This window comes from Sturnira hondurensis, unplaced genomic scaffold (assembly GCF_014824575.4).
Source record: "Sturnira hondurensis isolate 20B ecotype Veracruz unplaced genomic scaffold, ASM1482457v3 Scaffold0025406, whole genome shotgun sequence".
Classification (NCBI taxonomy): Eukaryota; Metazoa; Chordata; class Mammalia; order Chiroptera; family Phyllostomidae; genus Sturnira; species Sturnira hondurensis.
Genome location: NW_028098037.1, coordinates 452,054 through 472,687, shown reverse-complemented (window position 1 = coordinate 472,687; position 20,634 = coordinate 452,054). Strand labels below are relative to the sequence as shown.

At 39.9% G+C, this 20,634-nt stretch overlaps 1 protein-coding gene across 3 annotated transcripts in view; it reads left to right on the top strand.

Annotated features, from left to right (window-relative positions):
• Window positions 1-20,634, top strand: part of STAU2 (staufen double-stranded RNA binding protein 2) — a 354,567-nt gene that overhangs the window by 8,652 nt on the left and 325,281 nt on the right. The window contains exon 3 of one of the 3 annotated variants that reach the window (XM_037039726.1): window positions 1,645-1,697. The exons of the other annotated variants lie outside the window; for them this stretch is intronic. Within the exon in view, the coding sequence (XP_036895621.1) occupies window positions 1,692-1,697 (6 nt within the window). The 5' untranslated portion in view covers window positions 1,645-1,691. The remainder of the gene's footprint in view (window positions 1-1,644; window positions 1,698-20,634) is intronic. 3 annotated transcript variants of the gene reach the window in all.

Below are 20,634 nucleotides of genomic sequence, written 5' to 3'. Positions count from 1 at the left end.
GCAAGATCAGTCTAGCCACAGGGACTTTGTGTAGGTTACCTCGGCCTGGACCTCTCTTTGCTTTCCTGTGCTCAGCTCACTTTACAGGCCTAGCATTTGCTCTCATAGCATCCTGACTTTCATTTTATTTAGTATCCTTACATTTTCATAATATTTAAATATGTAATTATTCACTTCATGTCAGTTCATCATATATTTATTTATATGTATATTGTTAGATGAATGTTCCGTGAAGGCAGTGACCTTGCTTTACTCTTATATCCCCAAGTCCTAGAATAGTTCCTGTTGTGTATGGTTTTAATGTGTTTGCTGAATGAGTGGATGAAGGGTGTTGGGGTTGTCAAGGAAGCAAGGAGATCTGAATTCTTTTCAACAATAACCACATAATTGTTTGGTCAATTTTGGTATTATATGATGCTTGCTTTACATAAATGCCATTAATGTAAAATCTCTCCCTTAGGCAAAGTTGTTCTTTAATTCTCTCCTTGCACTAGAAAAATTTTTTGGCAACAAATACTGTTTTCATAAAACACATCACTAATAGCAGTTTAAGGGCTTCTTAAAGCTATACTGTGCTTAGTGCTTCCTGTACCTTCACAATGGCTGTGAATTCCCATGGGATGCTTTCACAGAGCTTTATGAGACATGGCTTGAAAACTGTGCTGACCATCTGAAATTGCCTCTAATCGACCTTATGATACCTGACATTAACTGTATGGGTCCAATTGGAATAGTTTGCTTTATGTCCTGCTGCAGACAGATGGAAAAGATCATTTTATGCCAGTTAACATCACTGAAAATACAGTTCACAGATGAGTCCTACTCAGGATTTACTGGGTGCTGCGCATCTTGTTGAGTCAGGTGTTGGAATAATTATTAAGCACCATTCTGTATGGCTACAAACAGGTTCCTGGGCTTTGGTTAGAAATTGTCTATAGTGTCTGCAGATACACATACCTTCCTTGTAATATATATGTATTCATAGGTCCAGTTCAGGACCCTCTCTTGTTATTGACCAAGATTTATCCCTCCAAAATGTTCAAGTTTTAGGGGAAAAGTTAACCTAATTTGGATTATAGAAGTTATAGAGAAGACTTTCTCTTCAGCCAAGCCTAAAATCACATTGAATTCTTCAACTTCTGAGTGATTTTTATGTTCACTCATTTTCACGGTGAGTGCTTTCCCTTTAGAGTGAGGATTCCTGAGATAAATTGACAAAAGGCTATTGAATCAGACCTCCATTTGAAGCAGTTGAAGTTTTTCCTTGTGTGATTTTCAACACTGTCTTTAGGATTAGTAGTAAATTTTTATTTGGGAGGTCACTTTGTTGTCTTAATATGCTTGAATAATACTAACAAATTCTTCCAAGTATGTTCCTAGAACTAATTAAAACCTAGGCTGTTGAATACTAAGTTATTTGATTTTCTTATGTTAATCCTACCTGACATCATTATTATTAGGTAACTTAGGAATGTTCATGTTCTGTTAGAATAATGACACTTCTGCCTTCAAATTGTGTTCTCAGTTTTACTTTTCTGTTTTAGGAATGTGTCTTATTATCTGTATGTAACTCATATAGAAAAGTTAGGTGGTACAAGTAAGCAAGAATAAAAAATCACAAATAATTCCACTATTCTTTTGCAGAGATAATCACTGCTAATATTTTGGGGTGTAAACGTCTAGATATTTTTATGCAGGTATGTTTTTGTGTGAACATATGTTATTTTAAAATCTGAGATTATACAACACCTAATATTCTGAATTGACTTAATAATCACAGTTTGGTAGTACTAAAATGTATTTAGTTAAATCCTTATTGTTGGACAGATTTTATATTACAGTTAGTGCCATGGTGAGACATTTTTTACACACATCTGTGTTCCTCTGTCCATTATTTTTTTGTAATTAATTACTAGAAATGAAAATACTAGTAGATTTTAAAGATATTCAATGCATAAATACCAAAAATACAAAATTATATCTATTAGAAGTTTATTAGAATACCTGTTTCCTTACATCCTTGAAAAGATTTTAATGTTAGCCAATCTGACAAAAAAGTGTTACTTTAATTTGCATTCGTATGATTTGTTTTTATTGTTTCTTTTGGTTTCATCTTTTGTGAATTACTTATATGTGTCCACTGGTATCTTTTTCTTTTTATTTGTAAATAAAATTCTTTTGATTATACCTCCCTTGAGAAATTTCTGTGCTAATATTTATAATCATTGCTTTATATATTTTATTCATTATTTAATAAACAACTAATAGACACCTATGTAGGAGTTTGCTATAGTTTTGACCTTTCTCCTTGATGAGTAATTATGAGCCCAGAGGGAAAGGAAACCCATCTTAACATGAAGCTGTAGCAAATAAAAATTACAAAGACATATGAGCTGTGAAATATGTTAAAACGAGTGGCTGACGTGGGGCCGATTTTTGGGGATTAGTTGGTTAGGCCCACTTGACCGGGCACTGTGTCTTGAGGGGTTGGGGAGTCTATATTAGGCAGCTGTAGTATTGGGAGGGCCCAGAGCAGAGGAGTAAAAGTGTGGTTTAAAAAACAAAGAAACAAATGAGAAAACTACTAGCCCCGACGGTTGTGGCTCTATGTGTTGGGTGTCCTTCCTGCAAACTGAAGGGTTGCTGGTTTGATTCCCAGTCAGGGCACATGGTTGGATTGTGGGCCAAGTCCTTTGTTAGGGGTGTGTGAGAGGCAGCTAATCAGTGTTTCTCTCACGCATCTGTGGGGGCAACTTTGCCTGCAAAGTCCCCCCCATCTGCCACGGATGAAAATAAAACTACCAAGACAGGATCTACTTGGGGAGGAGAAGTGGTCAATCTCAGAGGAGAAATACCAGGAGCCCTTTCCTCAATGGCTTTTATTGGGTTGTAATTCACAGTAATACAGGCGATATCTACCCTTCATTATCTATAAACAGTAGATAACATTTCAAAAAAATCTGAGGGTTTGGTCTAAGTCAGTGTCTGTCAGGTAAGGGGGTTGCAGAAACTTTGGGAGACATACTTGTTTCCTGCTTGGACCCTTATCATATGAATGAAAGCATTTTTACCAAAGCAGGCTTCACAGGACTTTTAGGAATTCTTTCTTATGCCTGATCACCCTGGATCCCGCTCTAGCTGGCAAGGGTCTGCACCACCTCCCCCATGATAGGTTTTAGGCTTGAGTGGATTAGAGCCAGGAAGTGCTTCTCCCAGACAGAAATGGGGACTCAGGCTATATCAGAATAGCCGGGGTGGGGTGGGGTGGGGGGTGGGCATGAGGGTCCATCACTCCCTCTTTGTTGCAGCCACCCCAGAGTCCTTCCTTGAGGGCCTTCCAAGTGATGATGTCTGGCTTAGGTTGTCCCCCCCGCCCCTGAGGGGTCTTACCCATCATAGACTAACGGACCAAGCGTTGGGGCTGGGGAGAAGCAGAAGCAGCACTGCTTCCAGAGACAAGCTTTGTCTCCTCAGTGGCTCACATTCTGGAGGTTGCTCACTCAACCTTAGTCATGGAGGGCAGTTACAACTCCTGAAACTAGGCAGAGCAGTTCCCAACATGTATCAATGTTTCTTTCCTTTTCCCTCTACCTTCCTCTCTCTCTAAAAATAAATAAATAGCCCTGGCTGGTGTAGCCCAGTGGATTGAACATGGGCCTGCAAATCCAAAGTGTTGCCACTTTGAATCCCAGTCAGGGCACGTGCCTGGGTTGCAGGCCAGAACGCCAGTAGCGGGGCACGTGAGAGGCAACCACATGTTGCTGTTTCTCTCCCTCTCTTTTTCTTCCCCTTCCCCTCTTTTTAAAAATAAATAAAATCTTAAAAATAAATAAATAAATAATGGAGGAATTATGGAAGTAAGGGATAATTATGGAAGTGAGGAATAATGGAGGTAACAAAGGCAAATGTTTAGTGTTAGTTCTTGGACTATTACTACTGCAGTTAGTATTTGTATGTATGTCGCTGCTGCTGTCACTGTCACTGTTGCCATTTGCTCTTGAGATTGATGAGAGAGGCAGATGTTTAGATTGGTCTGTTTGGAGGAATGGAGCACTTGAACATTTCTCAAGACCAGGTCAGCTATACATGTTCTCCTTCTCTTTCTTGCCATAGGCACCAGGAACTCTATTGTTTTCTCTTAAAACCTGCTACCACTTACTCTTAGTTATTTTTTCTCTGAGTTGGGTTGTGGGGTAAGATCTACAATCTGTGTATCTGTCTTGAAGTGATAGGATGCAGTCTACAGTTAGAGGATTGAAAAAATAGTCTACTACTCTGAGAATTAGCTGCCATGTTATGAATAGCCCTGTGGAGATCCCTGCATGGTGAGGGATTGAGGCCTTCTGCCAACAGCTCACAAGGAACTGAGGCCTCCAGCCTATAGTGTGTAACTGAGCCTTTGAAGCAAATCTCCCTGCCCTTGTCAGGCCTCCAACCCTAGTCTACTGGCTCACCAACATCTTGACTGCAACCTCATGAGAAATCCTGAGCCAGACCACCCAGCTAAGCTGCTCCTTGCCAAAGCTGCTTCTGATTGCCAAACCTCAGAAATTCTTAGGGCTAGCTTGTTACACAGCAATAACATATGCCCTTCCTTTATAACAACTTGAGAATATATAAACATATACACAGTGGTTTTTAGACATTAGATGACAGGTGGCACCAGACTGATCCCTGAGAGTGGAAACAAATGGGATGAGCTCTTGCACCAATTTACAGGAGAGCCTAGAGGTGTTTTACAGGCTGCAGTGCAGGGAGAAGGTACCAGAGCAAAGCCCAGTGGTGTTGCGATAGGAACACAGAAAAAAGTTTGGAAAGACCACCCTGGCTGATGTGGCTCAGTGGGGTGAGCACTGGCCTTCGAATCAAAGGGTCACTGGTTTGATTCCCAGTCAGGGAATGTGCCTGGGTTGTGAGCCAGGTCCCCAGTAGGGGGCATGTGAGAGGCAACCCACACACTGATGTTTCTCTCCCTCTTTTTCTCCTCCCTTCCCCCTGTCTAAAAATAAATAAATAAAATCTTTTAAAAAAGGTTTGGGAAGACCAAGGTGGTTAAAATTGCAGGCCAGAGTACCAGAGAGAAGGGAGCCATAGGAGACAGGTATACTGAGTATATATTAAAGTAGAAGAGTACACTCAAGTGTGTGTGCATTCTGGAGATCTGCAGAAGGTTCTTCCTCAGTCTTTGACTGAGTTTTGATTTGTAGATGATGACAGGACCTACTCAAAACCAGGGAAAGAGCCCTGGCTGGTGTAGCTCAGTGGATTGAGCGCGGGCCTCCGAACCAGACGGTCGCGGTTCGATTCCCAGTCAGGGCACATGCCTGGGTTGCAGGCCAGTTCCCAGCAGGGCACTCATGAGGAGCAACCACACACTGGTGTTTCTCTCCCTCTCTCCTTCCCTTCCCCTCTAAAGGTAAATAAATAAAATCTTAAAAAAAAAAAAAAACAGAGAAAGAACTACTGGAAAAGAGTTAGAAAACAATTTCAGGGCCTCACAGAATGCTGGGAATATTTTGTGTCTCCACTATCCAGACCTTGTAAAGACCTTGTAATATTGTATATAGTGCATTGGGAAGAGTCCTCAGAAGGCTCCAGGTGATCCCAAGTAATGAAATTGTGTGCAAGAACAAAGCCTGACACTATTTAGAGGAATACAACACAATTCATAACTTAACAGTATGAAATTTATGGGCAAATTATTAGAAATAGAGATTATCACTGACTCAAGAAGAAATAGAAAATATAAATGATTGAATCAATATTAGAAAAAACTCACTCCCAAACAAAGAAAAGTCCAGGACCAGATGGCTTCATTAGTGAAAACTACCAAACATTTATTTATTTATTTTTAAAAGTTATTTTCAATTTTAGAGAGAGGGGAAGGGAAGGGGAAAGAGAGAGAGAGAAGCATCAATTAGTTGCTTTCTGTATGCACCCATGGGGACCGAACCTGCAATCCAAACATGTGTCCTGACCAGGAATCAAATTGGCTACTTTTCAGTTTGTGGGACAGTGCCCAATCAACTGAGCTGTAACAGTCAGGGATCTACCAAACATTTAAAGAATTGACACCAGGACTTCTGCCAAGATGAAGGCATAGGTGGAAACACTGTGCCTTCTCCCACAACCAAGTTTGAATACAACAAAGGTTTGGAGAACAAAGACACAGCCAAAGAACAGAAAATTGAATTATATGGAAGTCTGACAACCACTAACCAACGGGGACGGTAAGAGGGGCGGAGCCAGCAGCGGAGCTGGGTCGGGCAGAAAAGATCCCCAGACCCAGGTGCGCAGGTAGCCCGGACCCAGTCAGGGTATGGGGCAAGACTGACCACGGTCACACATTCACACACAGTGAGAAGGACCACGCAGGCTGCAGGGGGCAATGGCTGACAGCGGTGGCACACACACGTGCAGTGCTCACGAAACACGTGAGCCCGGTCACAGTGGCAGCTGCCACACCTGTGGGGGCCTCAGCAGGAGACAGCAGATGGATGCCATTGCTCCTCGTTGACCCCGCCCCCACATACAGCGTCACAACCCAGTGCCTGAGTTGCCCTGCTCTGAAGACCTAGGGCTCTGATCCTGCTACGTAACAGGCACAAACAGCCCAAAAGATGGCACAAGAAGAACTCAAAGTCCCAGAGCCGATAACTCTTAAGTGACCGAGAAATTGCCAGCCTCTCAGAAGCACAGTTCAGGACACTGTTTATCAGGATGCTCACAGAACTGGTTGATTATAGTCACAAATTAGAGGAACATATGAAGGCTAAACTAATTGAAATGAAGGGAGATGTCCAGGAAACCAATAGCGATGGAAAGGAAACTGGGACTCAAATCAATGGAATGGACCAGAAGGAAGAACAAAACATCCAACCAGAAAGGAATGAAGAAATGAGAATTCAAAAAAATGAGGAGAGGCTTAGGAACCTCCAGGACATCTTTAAACGTTCCAACATCCGGATTATAGGGGTACCAGAAGGGGGAAAGAAACAGCCACGAGTGGAAAACTTATTTGAACAAATAATAAAGGAGAACTTCCCCAGTCTGGCAAAGGAAATAGACTTCCAGGAAATCCAGGAAGCTCAGAGAGTCCCAAAGAAGTTGGACCCAAGAAGGAACACACCAAGGCACATCATAATTACATTAGCCAAGACTAAAATGAAGGAGAGAATCCTAGAAGCAGCAAGGGATAAGGGGACAGTCACCTACAAAGGAGTACCCATCAGACTGTCAGCGGATTTCTCAAAAGAGACCTTACAGGCAAGAAGGGGCTGGAAAGAAGTATTCCAAGTCATGAAATCCAAAGACCTACAGCCAAGATTGCTTTATCCAGCAAAACTTTCATTTAGAATGGAAGGACAGATAAAGTGCTTCTCAGATAAGGTCAAGTTCAAGGAGTTCATCATCACCAAGCCCTTATTATATGAAATGTTAAAGGGACTTATATAAGAAAAAGAAGATAAAAAATAGGAACAGTGAAAGGACAGCAAACTCACAGTTATTAACAACCACACCTAAAACAAAAGCAAATCTAGAGGACAGCTAAATCAGGAGTGGAACCATAGAAATGAAGAACACATGGAGGGTTAGCAACAGGGGAGTGGGAGGAGGAGAAGTGGGGAGAAGGCACAGAAAATAGCATAGAGAGTAGGTAGAAAATAGATAGGGGGGAGGGCAAGAATAGTGGCGGAAATATAGAATCTAAAGAACTTGAGACGTGGTTATAAACTAAGGGGGGGAGAATGGTGGGGGAGGGAGTGTGTGGGTGGAGGGGAATGAAGGGGGGGAATAGAACAACTGTAATGGTATAATCAATAAAATATATTTTTAAAAAAAGAATTGACACCAATCCTTGAATTCTTCAAAAAAAAAAAGGGAGAGAATAACTTATTCTAAACAAAGGTACTGTGAGAAAACAACAATAAAGATTTTTCTAAATGGAATCATAAAGTATGTGTGCTATAGTGATTAGCTTATTTTACTTAGCATAATGTCTTCAAGGTTCATCCATGCTGCAGCATATGTCAGAATTTCTTTTTTCTTTTTAAGGATTTTATTTTTTAGACAGAGGAACAAGGAGGGAGAAAAAGAGGGAGAGAAACATTGACGTTTAAGAGAAACATTGATTGGTTGCCTTTCTCATGCCCCCAAACAGGGACTGGCCCACAACCCAGGCATGTGCCCTTACTGGGATTCGAACCTGTGAAATTTTAGTTTACAGGCCAACATTCCAACCAGCTGAGCCACATCGACCGGGGCTGTATATGATCTTTGACGAAGTGTCTATTCAAGTTCATTGCACATTTAAAAAAAATATATTTCATTTATTTATCTTTTAGAGGGGAAGGGAAGGAGAGAGGAAGAGAAACATCAATGTATGATTGCTTCTAGTGCATCCCCTGCTGGGAACTATCCCCTGCTGGGATCTGGCCTGCAACCCAGGAATGTGCCCTGACTGGGAATCGAACCACGACCGTCTGGTTCGGAGGCCCTCGCTCAATCCACTGAGCTACACCAGCCAGGGCTTCATTGCACATTTTTTGATTGGTATGTTTTTGTTATTGAGATGTAAAGATTCATTATATATTATGGGTATTAATCCCTTTTGAGATAATATGACTTGCAAAGTCAGTGACTTTTGAAAAAAGCAAAATCTGAGCAAAATCATTTTCAGCAGACTTGCACTACATGTTTTAAAGGGAAAAAAATACTTGCAGATGGGAATTTTGATCTTTGGAGAGGAATGGAGAGTGCAAGAAATTGTAAAATATAAGGTCTATCCAGAAGGTATCCAGCTATGTAATATGAAAAGTAGAGACATTTATTGAAGAAGATAGCAAGTACAAGAATCATTGTATGTAAGACAAGGATGCCTCAGTTCCCTTCAAAGTAGGGATCATGGGACCTCACACAGTTCTCCCAATCACCATCAGCTGTCCCATTGTTTTTTTCCTGAATCTTCTCAACTGTCTGAAATATCTTCCCTTTTGAAGGTGATTTCCATTTTGTGGAAAGCCAGAAGTCACAGGGTGCCACATCTGGGTTGTAAGGGGCTGAGTGACCTGGGTGATTTGATGTTTCACCAAAAAACTCTGCATGAGATACAGTGCATGAGTGGACACATTGTTGGATGAAGCTGCCAGTCACCGGTTGCCCATAGTGCGGCCTTCTGAATCATCTGAGTAGTTTCCACGGAGGAATGTTCAAGCTTAATGCAAAATTTAATGCAGATTCATTGCTTTACTCACTCATTTTGAATGCAGTGGTCCCACAGTACACATGCTCACTCAATGGCATCTACCACCCCCACTGACTAATACAGTAAAGTTGTCAATATTCCCGAAAATGCATTCCAGTCCACTCTTCTTGGCTGCCAGGTTACGTTGATGTCACGCAATCCATTCTCATTATATTAACAATGGTTGATTTTTTCTGGACAGGAGTTGTATGTGGTAAATATAAAAGACACTGTCTTAATTTTTAAAGTTTTCAAAAGATAATTCACTTTAAAGGAACGATAAAATTGGAGGCTTATAACATGCATAGAAATAAATTGACATCTCATTAGCATAAAGAAGTGGGGTGTGGGAAAGGGACGTATAGCATTGTAAGGTGCTTACACAGTACATGCAGTGTTATGATATTATTTGAAGATAGGCTATGTATATTTTAGAGCAAATGCTATAAAACACAAGAAAGAAAAATAAAGTATAAGCTCATAAAAGAAAGAAAATTGAATAGTGAAAAGATAATCATTATGGCCCTGGTTGAGTAGCTTGGTTGGTACATTGTCCCTTATATGAAAGGTTGTGGATTTGATCCCCAGCTAGGGAACGTACAAGAGTCAACCAGTGAATACATAAATAAGAGGAATAAAAAATTGATGTTTCTCTGTCCCTCTTTCTCTCCCTCCCAGGTTACCTCCCTTGCTACACATCCCTCTCCCTCCGTCTCTCCTTTCCTCTCTCTGTCTCAAAAGTCAATAAATAAATTTTTTTTAAAAAGATCAGTTCAAAGGGAGTTAGGTAAAGATGAAATAAGGAAAAAGCAGATGGGACAAAAAATATCAAAATGGTACATTTTCCTAGTTCACAGCTGAGGGTCTTCTCTGAGGGCCGTAAAGCTGGAATATGTGGAACCTCTTGTCTGTTTCCTTGGGACCAGGAAATAGGTCTAGCTGTAAGGTGCTATTAAAATTAACAGTGCTGGAGTGATCCAAGATGGTGGGGGAGTATGTGGAAGCTACACTAACCTCCTACCAGGACCAATCTGGAATCACAACTAAATTGAAGAGGAATCATCCTCAGTAACCAGTTGGTTACTAACTGGAGAGATGCCTTTCAAACAAGGACATCCAGGAGAAACCACTTTACCACGACTGGTGGGGGATGTGGAGGAGGCTCCAGAAGGCTGGCTGGGCTCCTACAGGTGGTAGCTGAAGTTCTGGAGTGATAGCTCAGTGGCTTGGGGATTCCCCCTGAGAACAGTGGGGTCAAGCCAGAAGAGAACCCAGATAACACCCAGCTGTGAAAAACAGCAGGGTTTCTATCTGCCAGATAGAAATGGCTGGAGACACAGCCTTATAAAAGGGTCAATGCACAAACTTTCATTTGCAGCCAACCTGCTCTGAGCTTCGGCAGAGAGAGGGCAGAGTGGACTAGAGACCGTTGTGGAGAGTCTGGGGTTGGTGGCTCTGGTGAGGGAACTGAAGGAACAGTTGTGGGGAACTTTAGCCAGTGAAGCTCTCCCGGATGCTGTGGATGAGAATAAAGAGTCATCCCAGCTACACTCTTGTCCCAGCTGGAAAGGGGGTGGTGATTCCCTCTAGTGGAGAATGCCCTGAGCCCTTTTCCAACACAGCTTTTATTAAGGTTGGGAAGTACAGGGAGATACAGCATACATGGGTAGCTTATCAATCAATGTGCAAAAAGCTATAGTCATAAAAAACTTGACACTCTGTAGAGATAACAATTGAAGAAACACAGAAATCTTTTTAGGTCAGGGTTCACAAGATATGCAGACACGAAATGGTTGTAAAGGCATGTATCATGAAGTAGGGAGTTTCACTCCTTATGCCTTGAACTTAAACATCTAGTTTATACTGACAGGGCTATTGCTATACAGAGCAAGCTTCAAAGGACAAAAATGTACATTGGAGGACTGATTCCCATGGGAACCCTCGGTGTTAGAGCTGGGTCATGCCTCCCACCTACATTAACTTGGTTTTCCAGGGAGACTTACTAGCCCTTTTCAGAGCCTCCTCTCACGGGGCTACAATCTCTGAAACTACACAGAGTGGTCCCCAACAAACAGCCACCAGGATCCCTGTGCTAAGTCATTCCCCATACTGCAGAAGCCATCTTTCTCAGGCAGAGAAGTCCTCTCTAAGTCACATCAGCCTGAGGGGAAGCAATAGCCCCACCAGCAGGGAATATTCTGCTGCACCGTGTGGAACTTAAGCTGGGCTACTGATTACTGCTTGAGGCTGTATCAGAATCAGTTTAAAAAGACAAAATACAAAGAAACAGACAAAATGTGAAAACAGACATCACAGGAAAGAATAAGAGAATTCTCCAGAAGAACTAGATGAAATGGAAGTAAGCAATCTATCAGATACTTTAGAGTAATGATTTTAAAGATACTCAACAAAAGAAAAAAAGCCATAGAGACCATTTTATAAATGACCAGAGATGAAGAATGCAATACCTGAAATAAATAATGTACTGGAAGGAATAAACACTAAGTTAGATGAATTAGAAGATAGAATCAGTGTTTTGGAAGACAAGGTAGAAAGTAACACCCAGGAATAACAGAAAAAAGAAAAAAAGAATTTAGAAAAATGAGGAAGCTTAGGGAAGATTTTGGACATTATCAAGTGTAACAGCATTTGCATCGTGGTCATATCAGAAGGAGAAGAGAGTGAGCAAAGGAGTGAGATCCATTTGAAGAAATAATGACCGAAAACTTCTCTAGTTTGGTGAATGAAAAAGACACCCAAGTCCAGGAACCCCAAAAAGTCACAAACGATTTGGACCCAAGAGGCCTACACTGTGACACACCATAATTAAATGATAAGGCTTAAGGACAAGGAGAGAATCCTAAAAACAACAAGAGAAAAGCAGGTAGTTACCTACAAGGGAGCACCCATTAGACTGTCATTTGATTTCTCAACAGAAACATTTCAGCCTAGAAGGGAATGGCATGAAATACTCTAATTATGAAAAGCAAGGACCTACAACCAAGGCTACTTTATCAGCAAGGCTATCATTTAATTATTTATTTTTGTCTTTTTTAAAGTATATTTTATTGACTATACTATTACAGTTGTCCTGATTTATTCCCTTTGTCACCCTCTGCCCTATATCCCCCCACCCTCCAGCATACCCGCCTGTCCAACATCCCTCCCATGCCTTAGTTCAGGTCCATGGATTGTGCATATAAGCTCTTTGATTTCTCTATTTCTTATACTATTCTTAACCTCCCCCTGTTGATTTTGTACCTACTAATTATGCTTCTTACCCCATATACCTTTCCCCCTTCTGTATCCATACTGATAACCAACCCTCCATGTGATCCCCATTTCTGTGATTATGTTCCTATTCTAGTTATTTGCTTAGTTTTAGTTTTTGTTTTTTAGCTTCAGATGTTGATAGTTGTGTGTTTGTTGTCATTTTACTGTTCATAGTTTTTGGTCTATATTTTAGATAAGGCCCTTTAATGTTTCATATAATAAGGACTTGATGATGATGAGCTCCTTTAACTTTGTCTTATCTGGGAAGCACTTTACCTGCCCTTCCATCCTTCCATTGTAAATGATAGCTTTGCTGGGTAGAGTAATTTTGTATCTAGGTCCTTTCCTTTTATGAGTTTGAATACTTCTTTCCAGCCCCTTCTTTCCTGCAAGGTTTCTTTTAAAAAATCAGCTGATAGTCTTATGGGGACTCCTTTGTAGGTAACTCTTTTCCTCTTGTTGCTTTTAAGATTCTCTCCTTGTCTTTAATTTTGGCTAACCTAATTATGATTCATCTTGGTGTGCTGCTTCTTGGATCCAATTTTTGGTAGACCTGGAAACTCCTGGACTTCCTGGAAGTCTGTTTTCTTCATCGGCTTGGGGATATTTTCCTTCATTATTTGTTCAAATAAGTTTTCAATTTCTTGCTCTTCCACTTCTTGTGGCACTCCTATGATTTGGATGTTGGAGCGTTTAAAGTTGTCCCAGAGGTTCCACGCCATCTACTCATTTATTTTTCAGTTCTTGTTCATTCTATTTTGGTTGAATGTTTTTAATTCTTCCTTTTGTTCCAAATTGTTGATTTGAGTCCCACTTTCCTTCCCTTCACTGTTGGTGCCCTGTGTATTGCCCTTTATTTCACTTGTATAGCTTTCATCTCATCCTTCATTTTGCAACTAAACTCAGTCATTTCTGTGAACATCCTAATTACCAATGTTTTGAACTGCATCTGATACATTGTCTACATTCTCCTTAGTTCTTTTTCTAGAGTTTTGATCTCTTCTTTCATTTGTGCCATATTTCTTTGTCTCCATTCACCTGTTACGTTGTAAGGGGCAGAGTCGTAGGTATTCATCAGGGCAGGGCAATTCAAGTGGCTGGGTTGTGGTGCTGTCTGTGGGGGAGATATCAGGGAGTAACACCGCTTTCTCTGCTCTTGTGCCATTTTTTTGTTATTTCCCTTGTTTCCCACAAGCAGATTGTGCCCTTTCAGGTGCTGATTTCTAGGTAGGTGGATTTTCTAGACTTTGTAGGAGACTTTGGGCCTCTCCAGTGGATTTCCCTGTGAGACTGGGAATTTCACCATGATAAATAACCCCCACAGGTTTTCGCAGCCAGAGGTTTTGAGTCTTTAGTTTACTGTGCTGAAATCCTGGGTTTTGCAGTCTGTCTTGCTTTCCCAGTCATTCCTCCTGGCATATCCATGTGTGAATGTGGGACCGCCTGGTCAGCCAGCCCTGGTCTGTCTTGCTTGGTTCACTGCCTTGTTGTGCATACTCTCTGCCCTCGCTTCCCATCTCTGCTCCTCTTACAAGTCTGGATGATTGTTTGACAACTTGGTTGTCACACTTCCATGCAGTTTGATTTTCTGGCAGTTCTAGGTTTTCTTTTGTTTTCTAATTGGTTGTTATCCTTCTTTTGGTTGTGTGAAGAAGTGAAGCATTTCTACGTATGCTTTTATCTTGGCTGGAACTCGATTATTGGACTATCATTTACAATAAAGGAGACATAAGGAGCTTTCCTGAAAAGAAAAAGCTGCAGGAGTTTGAAAACACCAAACCAGTACTGAAAAATGTTAATGGGGTTGCTTTAAGAAGGAGAAGAAAAATAGCAAGGTGAGGGGAGAGGAAAATAGCATAACAAAAATTGGCATGAAATAGGTATGTATCAATAATCCCCTTAAATGTAAATGTCTTAAATGCTCCAACAAAAAGATATAGGGAAGGTGAATAGAACAAGATTCATGTGTATGCTGCTCCCAAGAAAATCATCTCAGATCGAAAGATGCACACAAACTAAACTAAAAGGGATGGAAAAAGGTATTTCAGGCAAATGAGTGGAAATAAAATCTGTGGTAGCAGTATTTACATCAGACACAATAGACTTTAAAACCAAGGCTATCATAAGAGACAAAGGACACTACATAATAATAAAGGGAACAATCCAAAAAGAGGATATAATTGTAGTAAATATTTGTGCACCCAATATGGGAGCACCTAAATAAGTAAAACAAACCTTGACGGACATAAAGGGAAAGATGGACATAAAGGGAGAGATGGATACAGTCATAGTTGGGGATTTTACACTCCATTGACTCAATGGATAGATATTCCAGAAAGAAAATCAATAAGGAGACAGCTGCTTTAAATGACACACTAGGTGAAATGGATTTCATTGATATCTTTAGAGCATTTCACCACAAAGCACCAGAATATATAGACTTTTCAAGTGCACATGTAATGTTTTCTGGGGTAGACCACATGTTAGTACACAAAACAAGTTTCAGTAAATTTAAGAAGATTGAAATCATATCATGCCTCTGAACACTATGCTATGAAACTAGAAATCAGTCACATGAAAAGCACAAAAAACAAGCAAAGACGTGGAAGCTAAATAATATGTTGTTAAACAACAAAAGGGTCAACAGTGAGATCAAGGAGGAAATTAAAAGATACCTTGAAACAAATGAAAATGAGGTTACAACCATCAAAAATCTGTGGGACACTGGGAAAGCCATTCAGAGAAGGGAAATCACAGCATTAAAAGCCTATATCAGAAAACAAGAAAAACCTCAAACAATCTTTTGTACTTAAAGTAACTTGAAAAAGAACAACAAACAAAGCCCAATGTGAGTAGAGAGAAGGAAATAATAAAGGTCAGTGCAGAAATAAGTGAAGTAGAGTCTAAAAAAATGAGATAAAAGATCAATGAATCCAAGAGCTGTTTTTTTGAAAAGAAAAACCAGATTGACAAACCTTTACCAAACTCATTAATAAAAAAGGAGAGAGTATTCAAATAAAATCTGAAATGAAAGAGGAGAAATAACAACTGACACCAAAGAAATACAAAGGATTGTAAGAAAATATTAAGAATTATATGCCAACAAACTGGATTACCTGGAGGAAATGTATAAATTCCTAGAAACGTACAGTCTTCCAAAATGAAACCAGGAAGAATTACAGAATTGGAATAGATGGATTATACCTGATAAAATTGAAGCAGTTCAAAACTCCGTAACAGACAAAGGCTCTGGACCAGATGGTTTCACACGTGAATTTTACTAAGCATTCTATGAAGAACTAACATCTCTCCTTCTCAAACTGTTTTATAAAATTAAAGAGGAGGGAAGGCTCCTAAACTCATTTTACAAGGCCAGCATTATCTTAATTCCAAAACCAGATAAAGATACTACAGAGACATAAAATTATAGGTCTAGTTCCCTGATGAACATAGACGCTAAAATCCTCTACAAATTATTAGCAAACCAAACACAGCCATGCAGAAAAAAAAATCATACATTGTGATCAACTGGAATTTGTTCTGGAATGTAAGGATGGTATAACATTTGCAAATTAGTAAATGTGATATACCACATTAAACAGAATTAAGGATAAAAAACACATGATCATATCAATAGAAGCAGAAAAAGCTTTTGATAAAATCCAGCACCCATTTATGATCAAAACAATCCTCAAAGTGGGAATAGAGGGAACATAGCTAAACATAATAAAGGCCATGGATGACAAACCCACTGCTAGCATCATACTCAGTGGTGAAAACTACAGCATTCTTCTTAAGATTGGGAACAAGACAGGACATCGTCTTTCACCTTTCTTATTCAACATAGTACTGGAAGCCCTAGCCATAGCAATCAGATAAGAAGATTAAATAAAAGGCACCCACACTGGCAAGGAAGAAGTAAAACTGTTGTCATTTGCAGATGACGTGATACTGTACATAGAGAACCCCAAAGATTCTACCAAATAACTACTAGAACTGATAAGTGAATTCAGCAAAGTAGCAGTATACAAAATTAATATCCAGAAATCAGTTGCAGTTTTATATGCCAGCAGTGAACTAACAGAGAGGGAATTTAGTCCTGGCTGGTGTGGCTCAGTGGATTAAGTGCTGGCCTGTGAACCAAAAGGTCACTGGTTTCATTCCTGGTCAGGACACATGCCTGGATTGTGGGCTACATCCCCAGTTGAGGGTGTGTGAGATGCAGCCAGTTCATGTATCTCTTGCACATTGATGTTTCTTTCCTTCTCTTTTTCCCTTCCTTCCCTTCTGTCTCAAAGGAAATGAATAAAATCTTATTTAAAAAGTTGAAACTTAAAGCAATCTCATTGAGAAGTGCAAAAAATAAAATAAAGTACATAGGATAAAACCTAAATAAGGATGTTAAAGACCTGTACTTGGAGAAATATAAGACACTGAAGAAAGAAAGAGAAGATACAAATACCGTGTTTATTGGTATTGTACAAATACAATAGGAGGAATTAACATCATTAAAATGTCCACATTACCCCAAACAATCTATAGATTCAATGTAATTCCTATCAAGATTCCAATGACATGTTTCACAGTACTAGAGCAAATATTTTAAGAATTCATATGGAACTAAAAAAGGACTGCATACCAGCAGAGGTCCTGAGAAAGAAGAACAGAGTTAGAGGAATTATGCTTCCTAATATGAAACTGCACAATAAGGCCATAGTAAACAAAACAGCCTGGTACTGGCATAAAAACACACATAGATCAATGGAACAGAATAGAGGTCCAAGAAATAAACCTACACCTTTATAGTCAATATTAAACACAGGAAGCAAGTACTTACATGGGCTAAAGATAGTTTATTCAATAAGTAGTGTTGGGAAAATCGGATTGATATGTGCAGAAAAATAATACCAGACCACCTTCTTACACCACACACAAAAATAAATTCAAAATACATGAAAACCTTAAATGTTAGACTAGAAACCATAAAAATTATAGACGAAAACAAAGGCAGCAATATCTGAGACATTGCTTGTAGCAATATTTTATAGGATATATCTCTCCAGGCTTGTAAACAAAAGATAAAATAAATGGGACTACATCAAACTAGAAAGTTTGCACAGCAAAGGATATTGTCAACAAAATAAAAAGACAACTCACAGAATGTGAGAATATATTCACTGATACATCTGATAAGGGTTACTATCCAGAATTTATGAAACTTATAAAACTTATAAAACTCAACATGAATAAAAACAACTCTATTGAAAAATGGGTGAAAGAGCTGAATAAACACTTATGTAAAGAGGACATACAGATGGCCAATAGACATATGAAAAGATGCTCAGCATCAATAGCTATCAGAGAAATGCAAATTAAAACCACAGTGGAATACCATCTCATTCCTGTTGGAATGGCTATCATCAATAAATCAGCAAATGACAAGTACTGGTGAGGATGTGGAGAAAGAGGAACACTTTTGCACCGTTGGTTTGAATGCAGACTGGTGCAGCCATTGTGGAAAGCAGTATGAAGCTACCTCAAAAATTAAAAAATGGACCGACCTATCTTTTGACCCAGTGTTCCCACTTTTGGGAATATATCCTAAGGAACCTAAAACATTAATTTGAAAGAAGATAAGCATTCCCACATCCTTGCAGCATTCTTTACAATTATTAAGATATGGAAGCAGCCCAAATGTCCATCAGTAGATGAGTGCATAAACCATCAGTGGGATATTTATGCAATGAAATAGTAGCCCTAAAAAAAGAAAATTTCACTCTTTGCAACAGTATGGATGGATCTGGAGAATGTTATGCAAATGCAATAAGCTAGTCAGAGAAAGACAAATACCATATGATTTCACTCGTGTGGCATCTGACGAACTAACTGAGCAGACAAGGAAAATAGGGAAAAGACTTTTAGAGAGCTGGATGACAGCTAGTAGCAGGTGGTTTGGAGGGGTGGAGGCATTGATCAAAAAGGAAAAAGGACTTACGAACATGGAGAACAGTATGGTGATTGCTGGGGGAAGGAGATTATGTGCAGTCTAAATGGTAATAGAAAAAAATACAGTAAAGATTAAATAAAAAAAATAATGGTGCCATTAACTGGCCAGATGTCATCATTGCCTTATTTATAATGAGGCCAGGCCATGTTGAAAAAGAAGATTATCCTTTTTCTTGAGGGACTCAGGGCCAAATTTCTCCCAGTTGGCCAGTATGCACTCCAAAGGGGGTCTCTAGAGACACTGTGGACTGGTTCCCCATCTTTGGAGGGGCAAATATGTAACATGCTGAGATTTAGAGGTGTCCCTTTAAGTTTCTGGGCTGTCTGAGGTGTCCTGTGGTACAGTAGAGCAGGTACTATGCCTCCTTGGAACTCATTGGTGTGTGGAGTCCTACTCTGTACCCTGGACCAGCACTCTCAGTAATTGCCAGAAATGGGGATGATGAACTTTGCCCAGTATCTAGCTTGGTACTGGGCCCTGGCAGAGAGCGAACACCTGACCATGAGACACTAAATGAATGTGCAACCTGAGCTGCCCATCATGAACTGGGTATTCTCTGATCCATCAAGCTACAAAGCTAGGCATATACCTCAGTGTTCTATTATCAAATGAGAGTGAAACTGCTCAGAGTATGTTGCCTAGTCCTGCCACATTGCCACCTCTTCCTCAGTCAGTACCCAAGGCCTCATGGCAAATTCCCTATGATCAATTGATGGAAGAAGAAAGAGCTCTCAGGCCTGGTACCAACTGGAAGTGGATGTTTGCAGTGCTACAGGAAGGCTCTGAAAGGTATTAGAGAAGGGAAATCATTTCAGTGAATCTAACTTCAAGCAGTACATTTGGCCCTCCATATTTGCAGGTTTCGTGTCTGTGGATTCAACCAACTGGGGATGCAAAATATTTGGAAAAGAATTACATTGTTGTTGACGTATACTGTGTAGTTAGGGCTACAATGCTTGTATCTGTACTGAACACATAACAGACTTTTTTTCTTGTCATTATTTCCTAAACAATACAGTAGAACAACTGTTTACATAGTATTTATATTGTGTTTTTAGTAACCTAGGAATGATTTAAAGCATACAAGAGAACGTACGTAGGTTATGTGGAAGTACTATTTAATATATGCCATTTTATATAAGGACTTCAGCATCCATGGATTTTGGTATCTGTGGAGGTCTGGAACCAATACCCCACAAATTTTGAGGGACAACTATACATATAGTTGTCTATCTAGGTGGAGACAGAAATTCAGAAATTTAGAGCTACACATTTTCATGGAAAAGATGGTTTGATTGGATAATCAGGATTGGAGAATTGGTAATAAGGAAGCCTATGGGAGAAGGTACGTGGTGGGCCCTTAACAGAATAAGGGGTATTTGTACTCTGTGCAAATATTCCCACTAAAGAAACCCATTTCAGAGGAGACTTTCAATAAATAGATGGACCAGATGACTTGTTCTGTATATGTCAGTCATTTCCTTTCCCCAGCAATCTTAACCCTTCCTTGCTCAACAGTCTTACGAACAAAATGGCCATGGTAATTGACCTAGAGGTTATAAGTGGACACAACAATGTGGACTTCCTCTCATCAACACTGATTTAGCTAAAACCACTGCTGAGGGGCCAGCTGTACACAATTCCTGATATGGCCCCATTCCCAATTGGAACTAGCTACCTAGTGGCAGGTAGGTTACATGGAGGGAGCAGCAATATGTATATTTTATATATGGATTTGCCTTCCTTGACCACCACATGCAATTCCAGTTTTGGTATTGCACACAACATTCCTTCTGACCAAAGAGTTAATATTACAAAAATAAAAAATGAAGCTCTGTGATTATACCTACATAATTTTCTGGTCTTACCATGTAGTCTACTATCTAGAAGCAGCTGGACTTAATAGAACATTGAAGTGGCCTAATGAAGACTCCCATACTGGGCCAGCTGGGAGACACTGTAATGATGGAATGCTGTCTACAGGATGCAATATGTACTTGGTACCACCCACTGTACTCTTTCTCCCCCATGCAGAAAACATAGATCCAAAGTGGCAGTGGGGAGGTCTCTGTATTAGTGTCAGTTAAAAAAAAAGGCAGTTCTATTTTTA